At 45.4% G+C, this 20,112-nt stretch overlaps 2 protein-coding genes across 2 annotated transcripts; both read right to left on the bottom strand.

Annotated features, from left to right (window-relative positions):
- Positions 1 to 6,427: 6,427 nt before the first annotated feature.
- LOC135361869 (late histone H2B.L4-like) lies at positions 6,428 to 6,955 on the bottom strand. Its single transcript, XM_064573602.1, has one exon. It carries the CDS (start codon positions 6,953 to 6,955, stop codon positions 6,428 to 6,430), a length of 528 nt encoding a protein of 175 aa, XP_064429672.1.
- A 12,248-nt stretch (positions 6,956 to 19,203) lies between these two features.
- LOC135361951 (histone H2B type W-T-like) lies at positions 19,204 to 19,623 on the bottom strand. Its single transcript, XM_064574433.1, has one exon. The coding sequence runs from the start codon at positions 19,621 to 19,623 to the stop codon at positions 19,204 to 19,206; it is 420 nt and encodes a 139-aa protein (XP_064430503.1).
- Between the last annotated feature and the right edge of the window lie 489 nt (positions 19,624 to 20,112).

Below are 20,112 nucleotides of genomic sequence, written 5' to 3'. Positions count from 1 at the left end.
GGGAAGAAGTAGAACTGTCACTATGTGCAGACGACTTAATATCACATAGAGAAAACCTGAGAGACTCCACCAAAACACTGTTAGAACTAATAAATGGATTCAGTAAAGTTGTAGGAAAATCAAACTGCAAAAATCTGTGGCACTTCTGCACACTGCAAATGACCTATAAGAAGGAGAAATCAAGAAACCAATCCATTTACAATCGTATCATAAGGAAGAAAATAACTGGGATTAAATTTAACCAAGGAGGCGAAAGACCCGTGCACTGAAAGTATAAGACGATGAAGAGAAAAACTGAAGAAGACACAGATAAATGGAAAGATATTCCATCCTCAGGGACGGGAAGAGTTGGTATCGATAAATGTCTGCCCTACCCAAAGCAATCTAGAGATGCAGTGCAATGTCTACCGAAATTCAATGGCATTTTTCACAAGAATAGAACAAACAATCCTAAACTTTGTATGGAACCACAATCCATCAATCAATCAATCAATCCATCAATCAATCAAACAAACCCAAAGCCCAAAATAGTCAGCGACGTCTTGAGAAAGAAGAACAAAGCTGGAGGCCTCACACTCCTGGATTCCAAACACTTTTACAAAGCTATAACAATCAAAACAGTATGGTATCGGCATAAAAACAGATGCCGAGATCAACAGATGAGACTATAGAGAGCACAGAAAGAAACCCAGACATACACGGTCAGTTAATTTACAAAAAGAGCCAAGAATATACAACGGGGGAAAGAACAGTCTCTTCAGTGGTATTGGGAAACCTGGACAGCCGCAGGCAAAAGAAGGGAATGGGATCACCGTCTGACACCACGGGCTAAAGATGAAATGTAAGACGCGACACCACAAAGCGCCTGGGAGACATCATAGGTGGTAAGCTTCTTGACATCCGTCTTGGCTATTTATTTATTTATTTATTTTTGGATCTGACACCTAGAGGAAGGACAACAACAACAAATATAAACAAATGGGGCTACGTCAAACTGAAAAGCTTCTGCACAGCAAAGGAAATTGTCAACAAAATGAAAAGGCAACCTCCCCAGTGGGAGGAAATACTTGCAAATCATGTATCGGATAAAGGGTTAATATCCAAAATACAAAATGACTCCCAAAAACTCAAAAGCAGAAAAAAGAAAAATCAAACAACTTGATTAAAAACGGGGCAAAAGACCTGAATAGACATTTTTCCACAGGAGCCTTACAGATGCCCAACAGGTACATGAAAGGGTCTTCTATATCACTAATCAGGGAAAGACAAACCCAAACCACAACAAGGTAAAACTTCCCACCACTTAGAATGGCTATAACCAAAAAGACTAGGGATAACAAATGCTTGTGAGGATGGAGAGAAAAAGGAAGTCTCGTGCCCTGTTGGTAATGTATGGAATGTAAATTGGTGCACCACTGTAGAAAACAGCATGGAGGTTCCTCAAGAAATTAAGAGTACCATATGATGCAAACATTCCACTTTGGGGTATTTATCCGAAGAAAACGGGTACAGTGAATGGGCACTAACATGTTCACTGCAGCATTATTTACGATAGCCAAGATATGGAAACATCCCAAGTATCCATTTCAGTCCGCAGGATATGGCCTGGTTTTATATGATTTGAAGTGAGACCGACCTGGGTACAAATCCCAGCTTTACTGTTTACCAGTTGTGTGCCATTAGGGAAGGCACAGGCCCTGAGCCTGTGTTGTCTCATCTGTAAAAAAGGGAAGGAAAGTAGTAGCCACCTCCGAGGGTGGTTATGAGCATTAAATGAGATGATGGAAGTAAAATGCTTAGCACAAGAGATGTAATGAGCACTCAGTAAATTTGGGCTCTATCATTTCCTCCCACATGGCACAGGAAGTGAGCCCATTCACCCAGCCATGGCCTTCGTCTCCACAGTCTGGTTAATTTCCTTCAACCGGGTGCCTGTGAAGTGGTTATAAGGAGGGCTTTGTTGGCCCCTAAGCACCCTCCCACACTCCCTTCTCCTCTGAGGTTTTAGCCTTGGCAGAGGAGGTGGACATGGCTTGCTTTTGCACTCCTTGCCACACGAGTTTTACTGACAACTGTGGTGGGTTGAGATCTCTGGCATGTCTTTCGAGCACCATCCAAGGCTATCCTGCCAACTCCGGTAGGCCCTTAACCTGTTGGCACCTCCTGTTCTTCAGCACGTGTTTAATAGAGAGCCCACGCTGCCACTCTCCTCCTTCCTAAGACAGCCGTGTTTTGCCACAAAACTAAAATGTTCTAAACGTGTTGATCAGTGTTTTCGTTAGCTCTGCTGTGTACGATGAATGATTCCCTGGAACTACCCGTCCACCACGCCCACCACCAAACATCAGTGGAATGCAAGTAATGTTCTGACCACTGGGTTGTGAGCAGCCTAGGAAGTCCACTCAGTGTACGTCTCTCTGAGTCCAGGAAGGAAAAACCAACATCCCCCGTGGTTTTTAGGAAAAGTGGTTTGAACCGAACTTTGGGGATGAAGGGTGGGCCGTGGGTTAGAAGTGTTATAGAATGTAATACATCCCCAAGTGTGGTATACATGCCTCCGCAGGCACACGAGATGGTTTTAAGTGGTACACAGATTTTTTTTTTCTTACCAGTTAAGCAGTTTAGTTAGTGTGAATTTAAAATATACGAACACCATGTTATCCTGTGACGTTGCAGATATTATGGCTTAGGAAAATGTTTTCAAAAATCTTGAAAATACGTTCCTTAAAATAGCTATATTCAATAAACAATTGTATTGGTGAAATGCACATATAGCCAAAAGGACGAAATTGTTAGAGGAAGGACTTTCCATGCCATCCAAATGGTTATAAGCTTCCGAGTCAGACAAACCTCATTCAAACCTGGTCTACCGCTTATCAGCTGTGTGACTTTAGGAAAGTAACCTAATTTCTCTGAGCCTCAGGGGGAAATGGAGTTGAATAATAGTACCAGCTTCACTGGACTGTTGTCCAGCTTAAGCCAGGAGCTTTACACTGTAGTGGTGTGAGGGCCCAAAACCTAGCGCCAGGTGGTCTGGTTTCCAGTCCTAGCTCTTCTGCTTACTAGCTCATGGACATTGAGCAACTTACGTCATCTTTCTGTGCCTTGGTCTCCCCGTCTGGAACATGGGACTCTTAGGAGGGTTAAATGAGTTACCACACTTGAAGTGCTTAGAAGTATTCCTAGTATATATTAAGCATTATGTGTTTCTTAGATTAAAAATGCATGCATATAAAGCTCCTGACACCTGACACCTAGTAAGTCCTCGTGAAATGTTACCCATTGGTGGTGCTTTGTATTGCCAATGCCTGGAACAAATCAATCTACAGTCAGAGTTTGATTAAGAAGCAGCATTTAATTGCCCAGGACTCATGGAGAATTGACAGGGCCCAGCACCTCTCTGCAGGAAAAATCAAAACACGGGGCCCCATGGAAGCTGGGCCTTCTTAAAGGACTGCCAGGAGTGGGGTTGGAGAGAGGGCCCAAGCTAGCTTTCTTTATCCTGTTAAAATAGGTGTGGGTCATCCCAATTAAGAGAAAAGGAAATTAAGCAAGCAGCCTAATGCCGCACGGCCTATATATGACAGAGCTCGGTAGAATGCTATCTTGATGGAGAACTCACAGCCCGAGGGGAGGAATAGAGAACTGGTCCAATGGCGTTCTGGCGAAAGGGATACTTTATGGAAAATCTTATGGTAGAGGAATGGTGATGATGATAGTAATGTAACAGCAATACCATTAACTGAGATTCAGCCACTGTTGCTGACTACCTCTAGACATTGTCCTATCTCCCAATCCTAAAACAAAACAAAACAAAACAAAACAAAACAAAACAAAACAAAACCCTCTTCTGTGATACCATTAACACTCTCTTCCTACCCACTGACCGGTATCCCTTTTCTTTGAAAGAGTACCCTATTTCTATCTCCATTTCTCATCCACCACTCACTCCTCAACCTACTGCGGTTTGCCTTTTCTTTCCCAACCCATCGCCGCCTCTTCTGGGACTCTAGACCATCTGCTCTCATCCGTTTTCCCATATTTATTCAGCAAATACTGAGTCCCTACCAAGCGCCATACATGGTACTCACTCCTGATAGGTGACAGCAAATGAGACAAGGTCTCTCTTCTCAGGAAGTTCACATTCCAGGTCAAAGCAAAAATTGGATCTGCTGACTGAGTGCCCTCAAAAGCAGTTCACTGGATGATGGAGACGATCACTAACAGCGGGGCACATGATGGTCATACCCTCAGAATAGATACTGTTATCAGGGCGAACCTGTTTGAGCACCTTCTAAAGGTAGGTAGAGCAGAAAGCTCCAGGCAGCACATTGACATTCTTAATCTTAGGGCATCTTGGAGCCCTTCTTGTGAGAAAATGCAAAATCACTCACTCAGGGATTGTGACAACAACTCCTTTTGAAGAAAGAGCAATGAGTTGGAGAAGGAAGTAGGGCGATTAGTGTCGGGCTTGCATTTCAGTGAGGTTAAGAAATAGATGTGAACGCTGATAAAATTGGGAGTAAAGAAAGAGCTCAGATGAACTTACAGCTTTCAGATCACTTCTGATTGGGGAAGGTAGGCCTAAACGACATCGGCAAACAAACCACACAATACGTATCTCCGGGCTACATACTCCTTCGAAGGGCCTCCAATGAAGGGGTTCCCTTCCACAAATTTAAGGAAATTTTAATATCGGAACAGCGATAATTTACTTAAATAAACCAAGAGAAAAGAGTGTTTGCAATGGCTGCTAAAGCTACTGAAAGGGCACGTTTGAGATCTAATAAGTGACCTGGAATGGCTCAGAACACCAGAATTGTTACTCTGCGCACATAGGTCTCAAACAAAATCTTAATACCACCTTTGCTGATGAGATGCTACTACCATCCTTATTAGAGCCAGAAAGTGACAAGAAATCTTTTTATCAGCATTACAGTCCAAAAGTATTTGTGAATATTTGGAAATTAAATTTTAAAAAGATTTAAACGCTAAAATAAAAGAGAACCTAAGTAGTTTTAGTTGACCTGATTGCACTGCAAATGAGTAAATATGTAGAACAGCTTTATCTTGGGAAACTTTACACTCTTAGAAATAAACAGGAACCTTAGCAGACTCTAAGCAAATGCAACCTGAAGTCAGGCATGGTGGTTGTTTTTTTGTTTTGTGTTGTTGTTGTTTTGTTTTGTTTTGTTTTTTTACCTCATAGACATATTTGCAGTGTCTATTCCAGATAGAGTAGATACCAAGAATTCCGTTGAGTGAATGAATGAGCCATATTTTCAATCTTTAGGTAGTAAGAATGGTGGGGGGTGGGGGGGGACAAGATAAAGAAGATGACGAACTTAAATGAGAGGTGGTAAGAAGTAACCGAATACAGTTTTCTTAAGCACCAGGAAAATTATTTCAATTGTATGTCTTTTCTCCACATTTTCTTATGGACCTTGGTGGAGCGTGTGGATCTCCTGCGTTCAAGAACTGATCTTGCACTTACGAGTTTTGGGACTCTGTGCTCTCTGGATCTGAGTTGCTTCTGTAATAAACTAGTTATGATAGCATTGTTGTAAACACCAGGTAAAATAGTACCTGTAAAAGTATGCCGTAAACTAAAAAACATTGTACAGTGCGAGGGTGATATTACCACAAATGTGACAGTACTGCTTTCTCTGCTGTTGAAATAAAAGACCTGATTAGAGAAACAAACAAAACAGAAACAAGTAAATAAATAAAGAGGAGCCACCAAAGCTGTTTGGTCAGTAACATCTGCCAATATTTACTGTACACAGTATCACGACAGAAATTTTCATAAATGTATTCCAGAATCCATTTAAAAATTGTAATAGGAACCCATTCTATGACGTTAACATAAATTTCAAACGCATATGAAAAATATTTTTTTCTATAAAAGCGTAAAGGAGATGGACGTTGCTTCAGATACTTAAAAGTCTCCTCAATAACCCGCCTAACAGAAGTCAGATGGATTCTTATATCAGCTTCTGCACGTTATCTGTTGCCATATCACCCATAACGAACCTCTGAAACATTCACCACACGCTCATGAGAGAATGAGAGAGAAAAAGGTAAACATCATTATAACAAAAATAACCCCCACTGAGGCTGACCTACAGAAATATCTAGCAGAGATGACTGCTTGGGAAAGCCAAGAAAAGCGGCATGGTTAAGGAGAGTCCACAGTTGTCCAAGGAATAAACTGCACTCAAATATAGATTAAAGCAGTGCCGATCCTGTTTGGCTCAAAGTAAAACTACTTTAAATATCTGCAGAATGCCACAACAGGGACAAAACTCAATGCTCTCTTTGGCAGAGTTTGTCCCACTTTTTAAAGCTACAGGTCTTTTCCCGCCAAGTGAGGTGGCTCTGAAAAGAGCCTTTGGTTTGCGAGGTGGTCAGGCGGTCCGGAGGCAGCTCATTGGCGGAGGGTGTACCTGATGATGGCTTGGGTGCCCTCGGACACGGCGTGCTTGCCCATCTCCCCGGGCAGCAGCAGGCACACGGCTGTCTGGATCTCCCTGAAGGTGATGGTGGAGCGCTTGGCGGAGCGGGCCAGGCGAGAGGCCTCGTCGGCGATGCGCTCGAAGATGTCCTTGACGAACGAATCCAAGATGCTCACGGTCTTCTGCGAGAGGCTCAGGCCCTCGTGAACCTGCTTCAGAACCCTGGGGAAGTAGATAGCGAAACTGTTGGGGCAGCGGCGGCGGCGGCGGCGGCGGCGGCGGCGGCATTGGCGCCTTGGCTGCTCGTGCTTCGGGCTCTTCGGGTCCACTTCTGTGGGCTCCTCCGTGCCCACGCATTCGCCAGAAGAGGTCTCACAGCCAGGCTCAGCCATGTGGGGCTCGCCTTCCCGACAGCTCGGAAGGAAGGACAATGGCGGCTGCAGAGGGGCGCTGGCCCGTTTATAGTCGCTGCATTTCCTGACGTCACGGGCAACCTCCATATCTGATTGGACAAAATGCAATGCAGGGAAGTGGGGCTCTATGCCAGGCCGTGTCCCCTGTGATTGCATACCCTCGAGCTTCACATCACATCACATCGGACAATCAGAGAGGGAAATCCGGTGCCCTCTAAACTTCTTGGGACCTCGGTCAGAAAATCTTTCAAACATTCCATTTCATTGTGCATTTTGTCTGCTGATTTTCAACATCAAAACAGTAACAGATCTGAGGAGAGTCCTGTTTTTATTGGAATACTTTATATTGCACATCATTACCTTATTTCTGATAAGCAGTAAGTGCCATTGGATCAGGACATGCTAGAAACCAGGATGCTCTGGAGACCCAGAGTCAATGTGTCCATCTCTGAAAATGACAGCAAAGGTAAAGTGGTGGTGATGGAAACACATGAGTACATTGGGAGAGAGGAGGAAAATGATGCCTGGGCTTAAACAGTTCATGAATGTGTAACAGGAGGTAGCCATATCGGAGCACCTTCCCTTTCTATTCAATTACTTTGTGTGGGGGGGCGGGGGGAGGGACCCCTTTTTGGCAGGTAGGGAGCAGCACACAAGAAAGGGTGGCATAAATTGGACCAGTCCCTTTTCATTTATCTACCCAAAGACAGTATATTAAGGAGTTACAATTAAGAGGTGTGTGTGTGGGGGGGGGGGGGTCGGATATCAACTGGTCATAAGTAATTACACATCTCATAATAGCTCCTCGTGGTGCTAGTTTGTAAACGCTGTAAGGGAGGGCCAGCAGAATGGGATAAACCAGAGCTGAAACTTATTTCCCCATGTTTTCTGCACAAAGCAAGAGGTGAGGATATGAGATTGGCGTGGTTGTCTGTGGAACTGCTGAAATGCCTGGTGCCCTCTGAATCTTCAGGTATGTCCACAAGAGATAGCAGGAGATCCCAGAAATTCTCAAGCAGAGCTCTCATGTGCATGCCTGGCCTGCCCTGGTGGGGCAAGACCAGAGCAGTGCCCAGTAGTGTCCAGAGTAGAGTGGAGAGAAAGTCAAGCAGCCGGGAATCCCCAGCGAGCCTCCATTCTGTCACAGTCACTTGCATACCTTTTCTTTTTTCTTGCCAAGCAACCAGATGCTGATCTTCACAGATGGCAAAACCACGACTAACAAATAAATCAGAACAGGCCTGGGCACACACAGGCCAGTTTGTCAGGACCAGTTTGCTTACCTTTCCAAGCAACTACTATCATTGTCAGCTGCTCAGCCTAACCCAACAGGTGCCACTACAGGAGAGGAGAGGGAGAAGGACCAGTCCCAGAGGGCCCATTCCCGGTGTACCCCAAAGTCCTCTTCCTCCTGACAGCCTGGAACCTGCAGCTACCGCAGATGGGCCCCTCTGAAGATCCTTTCCCCTCTTCTGGCTTTCCAGGCATCGTATCAACTAATCAGAGTTGGTATTAAGCTTCCTGTCGCCTCTCTCAGAAGTCCTACACAAACACGCCAGTGAGAAGAAAGGTCAACCAACAACATTTGTTCACTGATGCCCCAGCAGGGGAGCTCCGGGAAGACTTCACCAGAAGCACCAAAGATTGTAGGCTTTTCAACTTCGGCTTACTGAGAGAGTCTGACCTCCATATCCCAGGCCCCTCGTTCCAGAGGAATGACTGGCCAATTGGGGGCCATTTCTCCTACTACTCAGAATGGACTGTTGTCCTGGGCTAAGCCACCATAGCTTGGGCAGGAACTCTCGCATGGCCAGCAGAGTGCTGGTGCAAATCAAGAGACATAATTGACAAGCACCTGCCCCGAGTTCTGACCAAGACCCTCAGGAGAAATGGCAAAAACCATAGTCTCCAAACACACAGCACACAAAGAAGTAGTCATACAGATAAAAACACCAAAAAGGTTTTTAATGCTTTTAGCAGCATTTGCCAAGTTTAAAATTGTTTTCTTAACACTAGTTTGGTTGTAAAAACAATACCCGCACACTAGAACTGCTGACCAAATATAAGTGTTGTTGGCTGAAAAAAAAAAACAAAAAACAAAAAAAACCACACACGCGCGCACACACACGCACACACACACACACACACCAATTTACCCAGATTGTCTAAGAAACCACCAGAGGGACCTCTACTAATCAACTCTTGTTGATCAGACGTTGGATGTGGCCATCACGGGAAGTCCCAGAGCTCGGACAAGGCAGCTCTCTGTAGCTGAGGCAGTGCCTAAAAGGGCTAATGGCTGAGGACTGCCAGCTGACCGCACTCTCAGCAGCTGAAGCAGAGTCTGTCTTTGAGGAGAGTTCTGGTTGGAACATCCTCATGTCTATCATCGCCTCATTATCAAACGATACTCTGGCTACCCAGGCAACCGTAGTTTGACAGTCGTTTTCTCTCAGCACTAGCTTTTGGCTTCCATTTCTTGGCGAAAAGAGGTATGTTATCACATTATTTGGTATTCCATTTTTAGGCACCGTGCCCTGTTGTCTGCTATCTTGCTCTCTATGCTTATATCCTAGCTTTACTGCAATGTATCCACATGTGCTTCCTGAATCCGGGATGTCATGGCTTCCTTAAATTGGGGGAAATTACCAGACATTTGTCTTTGAATATTATTCTTCCAAAATTCATCCAAGTTTCTGCTTCTGGAATGCCTATGAGATGCACTTAATAACTACTTACCCCATTCCTTATGTCTCTCTGCCTCACTCTCATCCTATTTTTGTCTTTATCCTTCTATGAGGCGTTCTGTCTTATTCCTTTCACCTATCTTCTAGTTCACCCATTCTCTCTATCTGGTATGTCTCCTTTGTTGTGTAAACTTTTGTGGATCTTTTAATCTAGCGGTTCCTATTTTCAACACTAGAAAACCATTTAAGACATTTTTGATAACTAGTCGCTTCCTACTCATATTTTACATGTCTTGTAATTATTTTTTAAAGATTTTACTTATTTATGTGTCAGAGAGAGAGAGCGCACAAGCAGGGGGAGCGGCCGGCAGAGGGAGAAGCAGGCTCCCCGCTGAGCAGGGAGCCCGATGTGGGACTCGATCCCAGGACCCTGGGACCATGACCGGAGCTGAAGGCAGATGCTTAACCGACGGGGCCACCCAGGCGTCCCTCTTGTAATTATTTATATAAACGTTTTAACCGTTTTTTAAAGTTGGCATTTGGTAATACTACTTTGGAACTTTCCAGTTTGGTTTCCTGTTTGATTTTGAGAAGGGTGGCTTGTTTGGGGATTGTGTGCGTGTATAGGAGGACTTTATCTGCAAGAATCCTGTAACAACCTCAATTAAGGTTACTCCTCCGGGAAGGATTAGAAGTGCACTTGCCATGTGTCTGGGTTTGTGAATGGGAACTGTTGGCATCGTGCTGGTAGTGCTAACCCGAACCCCAGAGCTACGCCAGGACACTCGTGTGAATGCACATCCTCAGGGAAAATTTTTTTCCCCCTCACTCAGAACTAAGGACCGGGAATAGAATTTTCCTCGGCGTCTCCTTTTCCCAGTAGGGAAAAGTCCAGTTTTCTCAAAGTTTGTAGTCATTCAAGCACCACTTCATGCAAAGCCGAGTATGTAATGCGATGGGTCTTACTTGCTCAGGCCCATGTAGCAAGCGGTAAACAACAACAACAACAACAACCACAACAAAAACTGTACATTCAAATAGCCTGAGTTAAAATACATGGTCGACATCAAGGGAAATCTTTTTACTACTATTAATTTGAACAATTCTCCTCTGACCTGATGGAAGTGGTGAGAGATACGTCCACGCACAGGCCTGGATTCATATCCTTCTCCTCATGGCTAAAAGCATACAACTAGTCAAACAAAGAAACAAACAGCAGGTAAAGTATCATACCAGATTCCCCCTCAACCGCAGAGGCTGAGTACCCAGTAAGACTCTTACTGGTTCAGCCTGAGACACCTGACCGCACACTAGGCCCAATGCCGTGAGTCAGCGGCTCCACATCCCTGATAGCTGATTGGCTAACTCCCAGCTGACTGAGGCTTGAGTTGCCTTGACTAGCAGCCTCCATCATCCATTGCAGAAGCCGATCTGCAAGTCCTGAAGATTTGTGATTTCCACAAGAAAAGATTACAGGCTTGGGAAGTATAGAATCAGATAAATCTGGGCTACTTGAAGTGTTAGCTACAGTTACCAGGGAGCCTGAAATAGGAATTATTTCCTGAACTTTTTGATTTAGCGATTTCTGTACTGAGTTTGGGTTTTCTCTTCTGTTTTTCCAAGAATTCCATTAACAAAAGTAATGTTGAATAAGTTTGATTGGGGGTGGGCACGCGGGGGCTGCGTTGTTTAAGCGGCTGCCTTTGGCTCAGGTCATGATCCCAGGGTCCTGGGATGAGGCCCTCATCAGGCTCTCTGCTCAGTTGGGGAGCCTGCTTCTCCTCTCCCTCTGCCTGCCGCTCTGCCTACTTGTCCTCGCTCTCGCACCCTCGCTCTCCATCAAGTAAATAAATAAAATCCTTAATAAAAAAGTTTCATTAGGGGATGTTCGACTCATCAGTACTATTTTCCCAGGGTTGTGGCTTATAATTTGTTACTTAAGCAACAAATCCACTTCTCTCAATCAGTCTTTACCATTAACCACACTATTAGAGAATGAATGCTCAGCAGATGCCCTTTGTCCTCAGTTGCCTTCAGAAGTGATCAGAGGCACTCACTTCCCTTTTGTCTAGGCCTCAACATCCATTTTTCCTCACTGCATCTTGGAGTTTGTATCTGTCACTCACCTTCACACTCCCAGTCTTCACAGTCTATATGGTGCATTCAATGTTGTTTTACTCATGCTGCTATTTGATTTCTGAAATTGCGGAGCAAAGCACCCAAAGGAGTGCAAAAATGACCTAACGGATTCCATTTCTTAGTATGACTTCTCACATAAAACGATACATATGGGACCAGTACGTAAGAGCAAGACGCAAAACCTTTGTGTGCCATATGGACAAACACGGGGACTTTGAAACAGCAGCAGTGAGCATGATAGAAAGGAAGTGCCTCAGTGGAATGCTGTTTATGCAAAGAGGCTCACCGTTGTATCTCTGAAGACGGGCATGGTGGCGAAGAGCCTCTGGCTCCCCAAATATTTTTCCCCATCTTGAGGCACTACCAAGGACAATTTCCTGGTCGTTGATTCCCTGATAATTTTTCCCACTGGCCTTACAGAATAAATTCCGTATTTTTCCAAATCCTGTCATTAGATTTTTCAAAAATTCCAGAATGACAATAAGCGATAAACCTTACAAGGGTGGCCACTGATGCTAAATTCTTACTCTAATGATCCTAAGGAGAACTCCGGAGGTATAATGGCTCATCCGAGTTCTTCTACATTGGACCAAACAAACAACAAAACAACAACAAAAAACCCAGACTTTGCACCTAGTGATGGAAGAGGCATTGCACGCCTTCACGTCTCTGCTACACGCAAAAGCCTTCTCTGGTGTCCTCGTTTTTCTGGAACTGCCCACCCTATTTTCCTGGAAGTCATATTGTCCTGCCATAGCTAAATAAGTTTTGTGATTTGACACTCCAGGAGGTTCCTGGGACACTTCTGATGGGCTAAGGAAAGTTTTTTTTGATTTTTGTAGATTATCCACATTTGTTTGGCAGGGAATGTCATCTTTCCCAGGGGCATCTACAAAGTATTTCAAAAGTACAAATGCCATTCTTAAAATATTGACCAAATATTGATTGCTAAAAATACCGTAATCAATTTCTAAAAATTGAAATCAGAGTATATTCACTTTTACAGAGATAGGAAGCTGGAAAAATAAAAAATACAATAAAATTAAGCAACACTAATACCGTCTTGAGTAAAAGGGTGGTGAATGAGGTCCCCTCACTTCTCTAACGGGACAACAAATAATCACTATGATGGAAGAGGCAGTGCATGTGCCCGTGTACAGCTCAGGTTTCATATCTCACATGGGTTGTTCTATCCCCCCGCCGCACCCCCCCACCCGCACCCAAATCATATGAAGACATTCTTAACCCCAGGACCTCAAATGGGATCATATTTGGAGATAGAATCATTAATGAGGCAATCAAGTTAAAATACCCTCTTTAGCACGGATACTAATCCAAAATGACTTTTGCCTGTATAAAAGGGGCGAATGTCAACACAGAGACATGCGCATAGAGAAGAAAATGTGGGGGGAAAAAACGAAACAAAAAACAATGGGAGAAGTCGGTAATGTAAGAGCCCGAGAGAGAGAGACCAGGAACTGATTCTTCCCTCACACATCTCAGAAGGGAGCAACCTGGCCCACAACCCATGATTTGGACTTCTAACCTCCAGAACTGCGAGACAATACATTTCTGTTAAGATCCCCAGTCTGTGGTACTTTGTAATGATAGACTTAGCACACTCACGCAGATTTTGATTCCGGAAGTGGGATGAAGTTGTAACAAAGACTTAGTAAGTTGGGAGTGGCTCTGAGACTGGGTAATGGGGCGGGGGGGGGGGGGGGAAGAAACTGGGTAATGGGTAAGGATGGTAGAGTTTTGAGATACATGATAGAACAAGCTGAGATTGCTTTGAGGGACTGTTGGATGAAATATGGACATTAAGTGTATTTCAGGTGAGGGCTCATACAGAAAAGAGGAGAGCTATAGGGAAAGACTTTATCATCTTAGAGAATCCATAGAGCATCATGAAAATTATGTTGCTAGAAATGTGAGTGAGGAGGGTGCTGCTGCTGAGGTAGCAGATGGAAATTAGAGGCATGTTATTGGAAACTTGAGAAACGGCCATCCTTGTTATCGGGTGACAGAGCATTTGCCCACACCATGTTCCAGTGTTTTGTGTTTGGTGAAGACTAGAACGCTCACATGATAAGCTGGGACAGATAAGCTGAGGAGATTTGTAAGCACAGTGTTGAAGGCAGGGCCTGGTCTCCCCTTGCTGCTCATAGTAAATGCCAGAGGAGAGCTGTAAATTAAAGAAGGTAGCGTGAAATGAGAAGAGACTAGCACGTGATGATTCGCAACCTTCTCAGCCTAACCAGGTAGCCTGCTTTGGAAAAAGGGCCAAGGGTGTGCCTGGAAAACCATCAGCTGGGAGCTTAGGCATGTGACACGTGGGTCCAATCGGCCATCTCAGCAGAAGCCAGGAATGGAGATATAGTTATGCAAGAAAAATGTGTGGAGGACCCTACTGTGCCATAGCTTGAACCCTTTGGATTGCAGGGAAAGCCAACAGGCGTCTTATTCTGAGAATTTGATGCTGGCTGAAAGGTGGCCAGCTAGAACTAAAGGGAAAGAGATGGGACAACACGAAGGAAGACTGTTGGGACTGCTGGGATTCGGCAGGCGAGAAAAGGGCCCCCAGATATATCTCACCGGGAACATGTGCTATTCTTCAGGAAAGGGGGCAAAGGACCCCACAGAAGGTTCAGTGGCTGGCAGGGCTGCCACTGCCAGTACAGACCCAGACGTGCAATGCCAGGGTCTCGAGAGCCATCTTCTCCTTGATTCCTGAGACCGAGGCTACCTCCTGGGTTCCAAAGGATAGGAACACCCGGCCTTCAGAAGACGGTACTGCAGCAGCCCTGGACGGGTGGGAGGCCGCCACTTCCCGTGGCAGAGAGTGCGGGGCTGCCACCCCTTGTGGGAGCAGAGCTCAGAGCCCAGAGCCAGAGAGGATTCTCTTCCATCCTTACGTTCTAATGTAATGTTTCCTACTCGGACCCAAACTTGCTCTGGACCCACGAACCCTTGTTTCCCTTTCCAATACCTTGATTTTGGAATAGTAATGACTGTCCTGTGCCTGTCCGTCCACTGTATTTTGGGAGCAGATAACTTCTTGTCTTCTGTCACACATTCTCAGCTGGGCGGGAATTACGCCTCAGCATTAATCATAGCTGGAAAGGCACCCTTATCTGGTGTACAGGATATTTAGATGAAATTTTGCCTTTGCATTGATGCTGGAATGGGTGAAGACTTTTGGTGACATTCACATAGGATGAATGCATTGTGGACATAAAGACATGAATTTGGGGGGCGAGAGGGCTGGCTCTTATGGATTGAACTTTGTGCTCCCATAATTGATATGTTGTATTCCTGATCCCTCATTCTTCTAAATGTGACCTTATTTGATGGTAGACCACTACCCTGGCATTACCCTGGTGGTCGTGTTCAGGTGAAGTCATTAAGGTAGGCCTCACCCAATAGGACTGTTGTCCTTAGGAAAAGGAGAGATTTGGAGTCACAGACACTCACAGAGGGAAGACCATGTGAGTAGATATTGTGAGAACGTGGCTATTTTAGGACAAATAGAATGACTTATGAAAGATGCTTGCCTCATAGCCCAGAGACTCACCCACCCATCAGACAATGAGTTTGGACCTCTAGCATCCAGGACTGTGACGCAATAAATGGACATGTCCTTTAAGTTGACCAGTCCCTGGTATTTGATGTAGCAGCCCCACAAAGCTAATATAAACATCCTTAAATCACCACGATTAAAACACCTATGACTAAGCCAGCAAGCAAAGGAAAACTAGCCGGTAAAGACTGACACCTCTTTCCCCCATCCCCACCACCACCGATCTCCAAGGTGGCACAACCAAGGAGGTCTCCTGTGGCTCACCTTGGGACAGCTTCTCACACGTGGGGCCAATAACTGTGTCTCAGAGGATGTAGGTCCCCCCATTGGCTGACTCAGAAGAGTGTGGGGCTTGAGCTGCTCTGAACAGAGTCTCCCATCATCCCCATGATGAGGTGTTGCACGTCATGAAATTTGAAGTTTCTCAAAAACAAAAGTTGGCAGCCTGAAAGGAACAGAGTCAGATAAGTCTGGATGTGTCAGAATAGTAACTTCAGTTTCCAGGGAGCCGGAATAGGTTTTCTTTCTTGAACTTCTGGATTTAGGTATTTCTGTACTGGGTTTGGGTCCTTGCTTCTGTTTTCCAATGAACTGCAATGAATTCCAGTGAATCCCAATGAATTGAATTAATATGAGTAGTGCTTAGAAGAAATTGACTTGGGGGGCACCTGGGTGGCTCAGACGGTTGGGTGTCTGCCTTCAGCTCAGGTCATGATCCCAGGGTCCTGGGATTGAGCCCGGCATCGGGTTCCCTGCTCAGTAGGGAGCCTGCTTCTCCCTCACCCTCTGCTGCTCCTCCTGTTTGTGCGCTCCCTCTCTCTCTCTCTCAAATAAATAAATAAATCTTAAAAAAAGAGACGAGAGCTTGACTTGGGTATGCTTGTCCTATTAATACTATTTTCCCGTGTCGATGCTTATGATGTATTAGCGAAGCAGGAGCCCTTCCCTTATATCATCTTCTTAGTAACCACAGCATTAGACCACGATTGCTCCCCAGGGACATTTTTCCTGACTCACCCACTGAAGCGAATAGTCAGATGTATTCACTTTCCACTCTGGACTTCAACATCGAACCCCATTTTCTTCCTCTTTCCCAGATTTCGTGTGTGTCACTCACACTTGCATTCCCAGTCTTCCAACCACAGCCCAATTTAGGTGCATTTTAACCTTGTTTTCCTAGTGCTCCCATTGGATCGGAAATTACGGATGCAAAAGAGCCCACGTGTGCCCTCCCTCCCCGACACACATCACACATATCCTAATGGATTCCCATTCTTTTTTTTTTTTTTTTAAGTTTTTGTTTTAATTCCAGTTGGTTAACGTACAGTGTTATCTTAGTTTCAGGTGTACAATATAGTGATTCAACAATTGCGTATATGACCTGGTGTTCATCAGGACAAGGACCCTCCTTAAACCCCATCACCTGTTTATCCCATGCCCCCCAGCCCTCCTTCCCCCTGGAAACCATCAGTTTGATCTCTATAATTAAGAGTCTGTTTCATGAATCCTCTCCCCTATCCCTCTGTCTCTCCCCTCCCCTCACTTTGCTCATTTCTTTTGTTTCTTAAATTCCACATGTGAGTGAAATCCTAAGGGTGGTGATCCAGCTGTCACTTGCCCTCCTGGCTTGCCCAGCGCTGAGTCAGCTGACTTTCAAAGCTCCAGGCTCCAAGTCCCATCGGTCATAGAAACTCACGGTGTTCAGCCCTTCTGGTTTCCACAGCCAAACAGTATGGGTATTAGCGTCCCCCGTGTGAGCTCCCTGGTGCGAGGGCCCATTTCTCTGCCCTCTCCCCATGCACAGCTCCCTCTTTCCTGTGGGCAGCCTCCATCCACATTTCTGACCTTCCTAACCTTTCAGATGCAGCTTCCTCCCTATATTTAGTTGTGGGGTTTGTTCTTCCAGTCCTTGGGTTGCTCTCTGGTTTATTTAATTTTTGTGGATGATATCTAGTTTTAAATGTGGGATGCGGTTAGCTCAGCCTCCTCCTCCTCTGCTATCTTCCCAAGGTCCTCTGGATTCACGTTCTTAAAATGACTTTTTAAATAATATGGTATGTATGAGACCAATGTGCATGAATAACTTTGAAAAACCACTGTAAGTCATGTGAGCAAAAAGGGCATTTTGAACCAGCAGCAATCAGCGTGATAGAAATTAAGTAACTTAGTGAAACAGAGTTTTATTTTTCTAAATGGTCCACAGTCCTTTCTCTGAAAAGGCATATGGCTCTGAAAAGAATTTTTGGGTTCAAAAATTTAGTGCCCCATGTAAATGGCAATTTCTAACGACCACCCACGGGGATTAACTGGCCCTTCATTTTATGGTAGCTTTCCTTGGGTATTTATGCAGCAAACCCCCCATCCCATTTCATATCCCTTTGGCTTTATCTGTCGTCTAATGGGCTCAAGAAAAGGTTGGATTGCTCTAGTTTACCTATTTTTTGTCTCACTGTTTGGCTCAGAGTGACAGCTTTCACAGGTTTCTACATTCAAATCAAAGGTTATTTAGAATTTATTCTAAAAGTTCACATGGAACACACAGCACACATGAAGAAATAGTGGGTTTCCTGCAACTTGTAACACATTTCAAAGGACTGAAGGCCCCACCCCTACCCCCGCCAGTGTGTTCTTCCCTCACAGATATATAGGAAGCTAGAAGTCAATTAAATGGAAAGCACTTGGATAATCACCAACTACTTTGAAATTCAGCATGTACCTAAAGGAAAAGGAAACAAAGGAAGGAAAAAAACCCATGCACCAAGACGAAAAACACAATGAGCATTAAAGTGCATTACCATTACCCTAAGTCTTCCTATCCATCAAATCACTTGAGGCAGAAGAAGGATTCACCTTAGTTCTCTTAATTGCCAAAACAGCCTCCTCTTATTTTGATGCAAAACGATAGGGACAGGTCCCACTGTGACATCTGCATGTTTACACTTCAACCACCCTGGTTAAAAGGAAGAGCTTCAACAGAAACCCACAGGCACACGGACAATCACACCACTTTCCCGCTCAATCACCAGGCTGCATGACACAGGAAGGCTGTTATTGGTTCAGGCCTGGTCACCCCACCACCCTTTGGGCCAATGGCCGTGGATCCTGCGCTGCCGGTTTCTTATTGGCTGCTGCTAGCAGAGGCTGGGAGCACAGCTGCTCTCATTGGATGACCCCGTCATCCAGGCATAACTGCAGTGCAGGAAGCCTTTTGTGTCAAAACGAAAGATGGTAGGCTACCAAGGCACAAAATCAGATAAATTTGAATGAAGTAAAGTATGGCTTTCTTTTTTTAATTTAATTTTATTTATTTATTTGTTTGTTTATTTATTTATTTATTTATTTTTATTTTATTGTGTTTCGTTAGTCACCTAAAGTAGGCCTTTCACAAGGTCGGGAGCTTGAGTAGGGCATGATTCTGGATAGTTTGAGTTTTCTGCACGGTGTTTGGGTCTTCTTTCATGTATTTCACTGAATTAGGATGAGGGGATACGTTGAGGGATTGTGAATGGGGTAAGTGTGAGTTTTGTATCTGCTACAGCGCTTCACTTGTTGCTATATCAACACACTCGAAAATTCTCTAGACGATACTACTCTACACAAGTGGGAGAAGGAGAATACAAAAGGCAAGTAAAATTATTGTGGACTCAGCTGTGACGTAGAGTCCCAAAGACGCCGACCTGAAGGAATGGGCCACTTAGGAAAGTGATAAAATGCGACATGGTCAAGGAAAATCATAACAGACTGCAGCACACACATATTTTAAAGTGGACTTGCTCACGGTAAAGGTGTTTGAAGAACGGACAGAATGGCACAGGTCCAAACGCTAGAGTAGGTGGCACTCTGGAGAGTTACAGGTCTCTTTGTGCCAAGTGAGGTGGCTCTGAAAAGAGCCTTTGGTTTGCGAGGTGGTCAGGCGGTCCTGAGGCAGCTCATTGGCAGAGGGTGTACCTCATGATGGCCTTGCTGCCCTCGGACATGGCGAACTTGCCCATCTCCCCGGGCAGCAGCAGGCGCACGGCCGTCTGGATCTCCCTGGAGGTGATGGTGGAGCGCTTGGTGGTGCGGACCAGGTGAGAGGCCTCGCTGGTGATGCGCTCGAAGATGTCCTTGACGAACGAATCCATGACGCTCACGGCCTCCTGCGAGAGGCTCAGGCCGTCGTGAACATTCCTCAGAACCCTGGGGAAGTAGGCGGCGAAACTGTCGGGGCAGCGGCGGCGGCCGCGGCGGCCACGGCGGCGGCCTCCGCGCCTCGGCTCCTTCTGCTTCGGGCTCTTCGGGTCCGCTGCCGTGGGCTCCTCGGTGCCGAGGCTTTCCTCAGAAGAGGTCTCACAGCCAGGTTCAGCCATGTGGGGCTCGCCTTCCCGACAGCTCGGAAGGAAGGGCACTGGCGGCAGCTTGAGCAGCGCGGGCCCATTTATAGTCGCTTCATTTCCTGACGTCACCGGCAAGTCCTATCTGATTGGACAACATGCAAAACCAAGAAGCGGGTCACTGAGCCAGGTCCTGTCAGGTCTGACTGCTTGCCCTCGAGCTTGACGTCTCTTCAGTCAGAGTCGGAATCAGGCGTCCTCTAATTTTCTTGTGACGGCCTCCAGAAAAATGTTCAAACATTCCTTGTAAAGGTGACATTTCCTCCAGATTTCCAATACGAATTTTTTTTTTTTTTAAAGAGAATCAGAGAGAGAGGGAGGGGAGTACGGGGATGGGCAGGGGGAGAGGGAGAGATTCCCAAGCGGGGTCCAAGCTCAGCACAGAGCCTGAAGTTGCTCTGTATTTCACAACCCTGAGATCGTGACCCGACATCTGGAGGTAAACTACATCTTTACACGGAATGT

This window comes from Mirounga angustirostris, unplaced genomic scaffold (assembly GCF_029215605.1).
Source record: "Mirounga angustirostris isolate CCGP_5_RB_7025 unplaced genomic scaffold, mMirAng1.0.hap1 SCAF_11, whole genome shotgun sequence".
Lineage (NCBI taxonomy): Eukaryota > Metazoa > Chordata > Mammalia > Carnivora > Phocidae > Mirounga > Mirounga angustirostris.
The sequence above is the reverse complement of the archived record's forward strand: the minus strand, read 5'-3'. Positions and strand labels throughout refer to the sequence as shown.

Bases quoted from the DNA above. Each gene is read 5' to 3' on its own strand.
- LOC135361869 (XM_064573602.1), bottom strand. From the start codon at position 6,955: ATGGAGGTTGCCCGTGACGTCAGGAAATGCAGCGACTATAAACGGGCC.
- LOC135361951 (XM_064574433.1), bottom strand. From the start codon at position 19,623: ATGGCTGAACCTGGCTGTGAGACCTCTTCTGAGGAAAGCCTCGGCACC.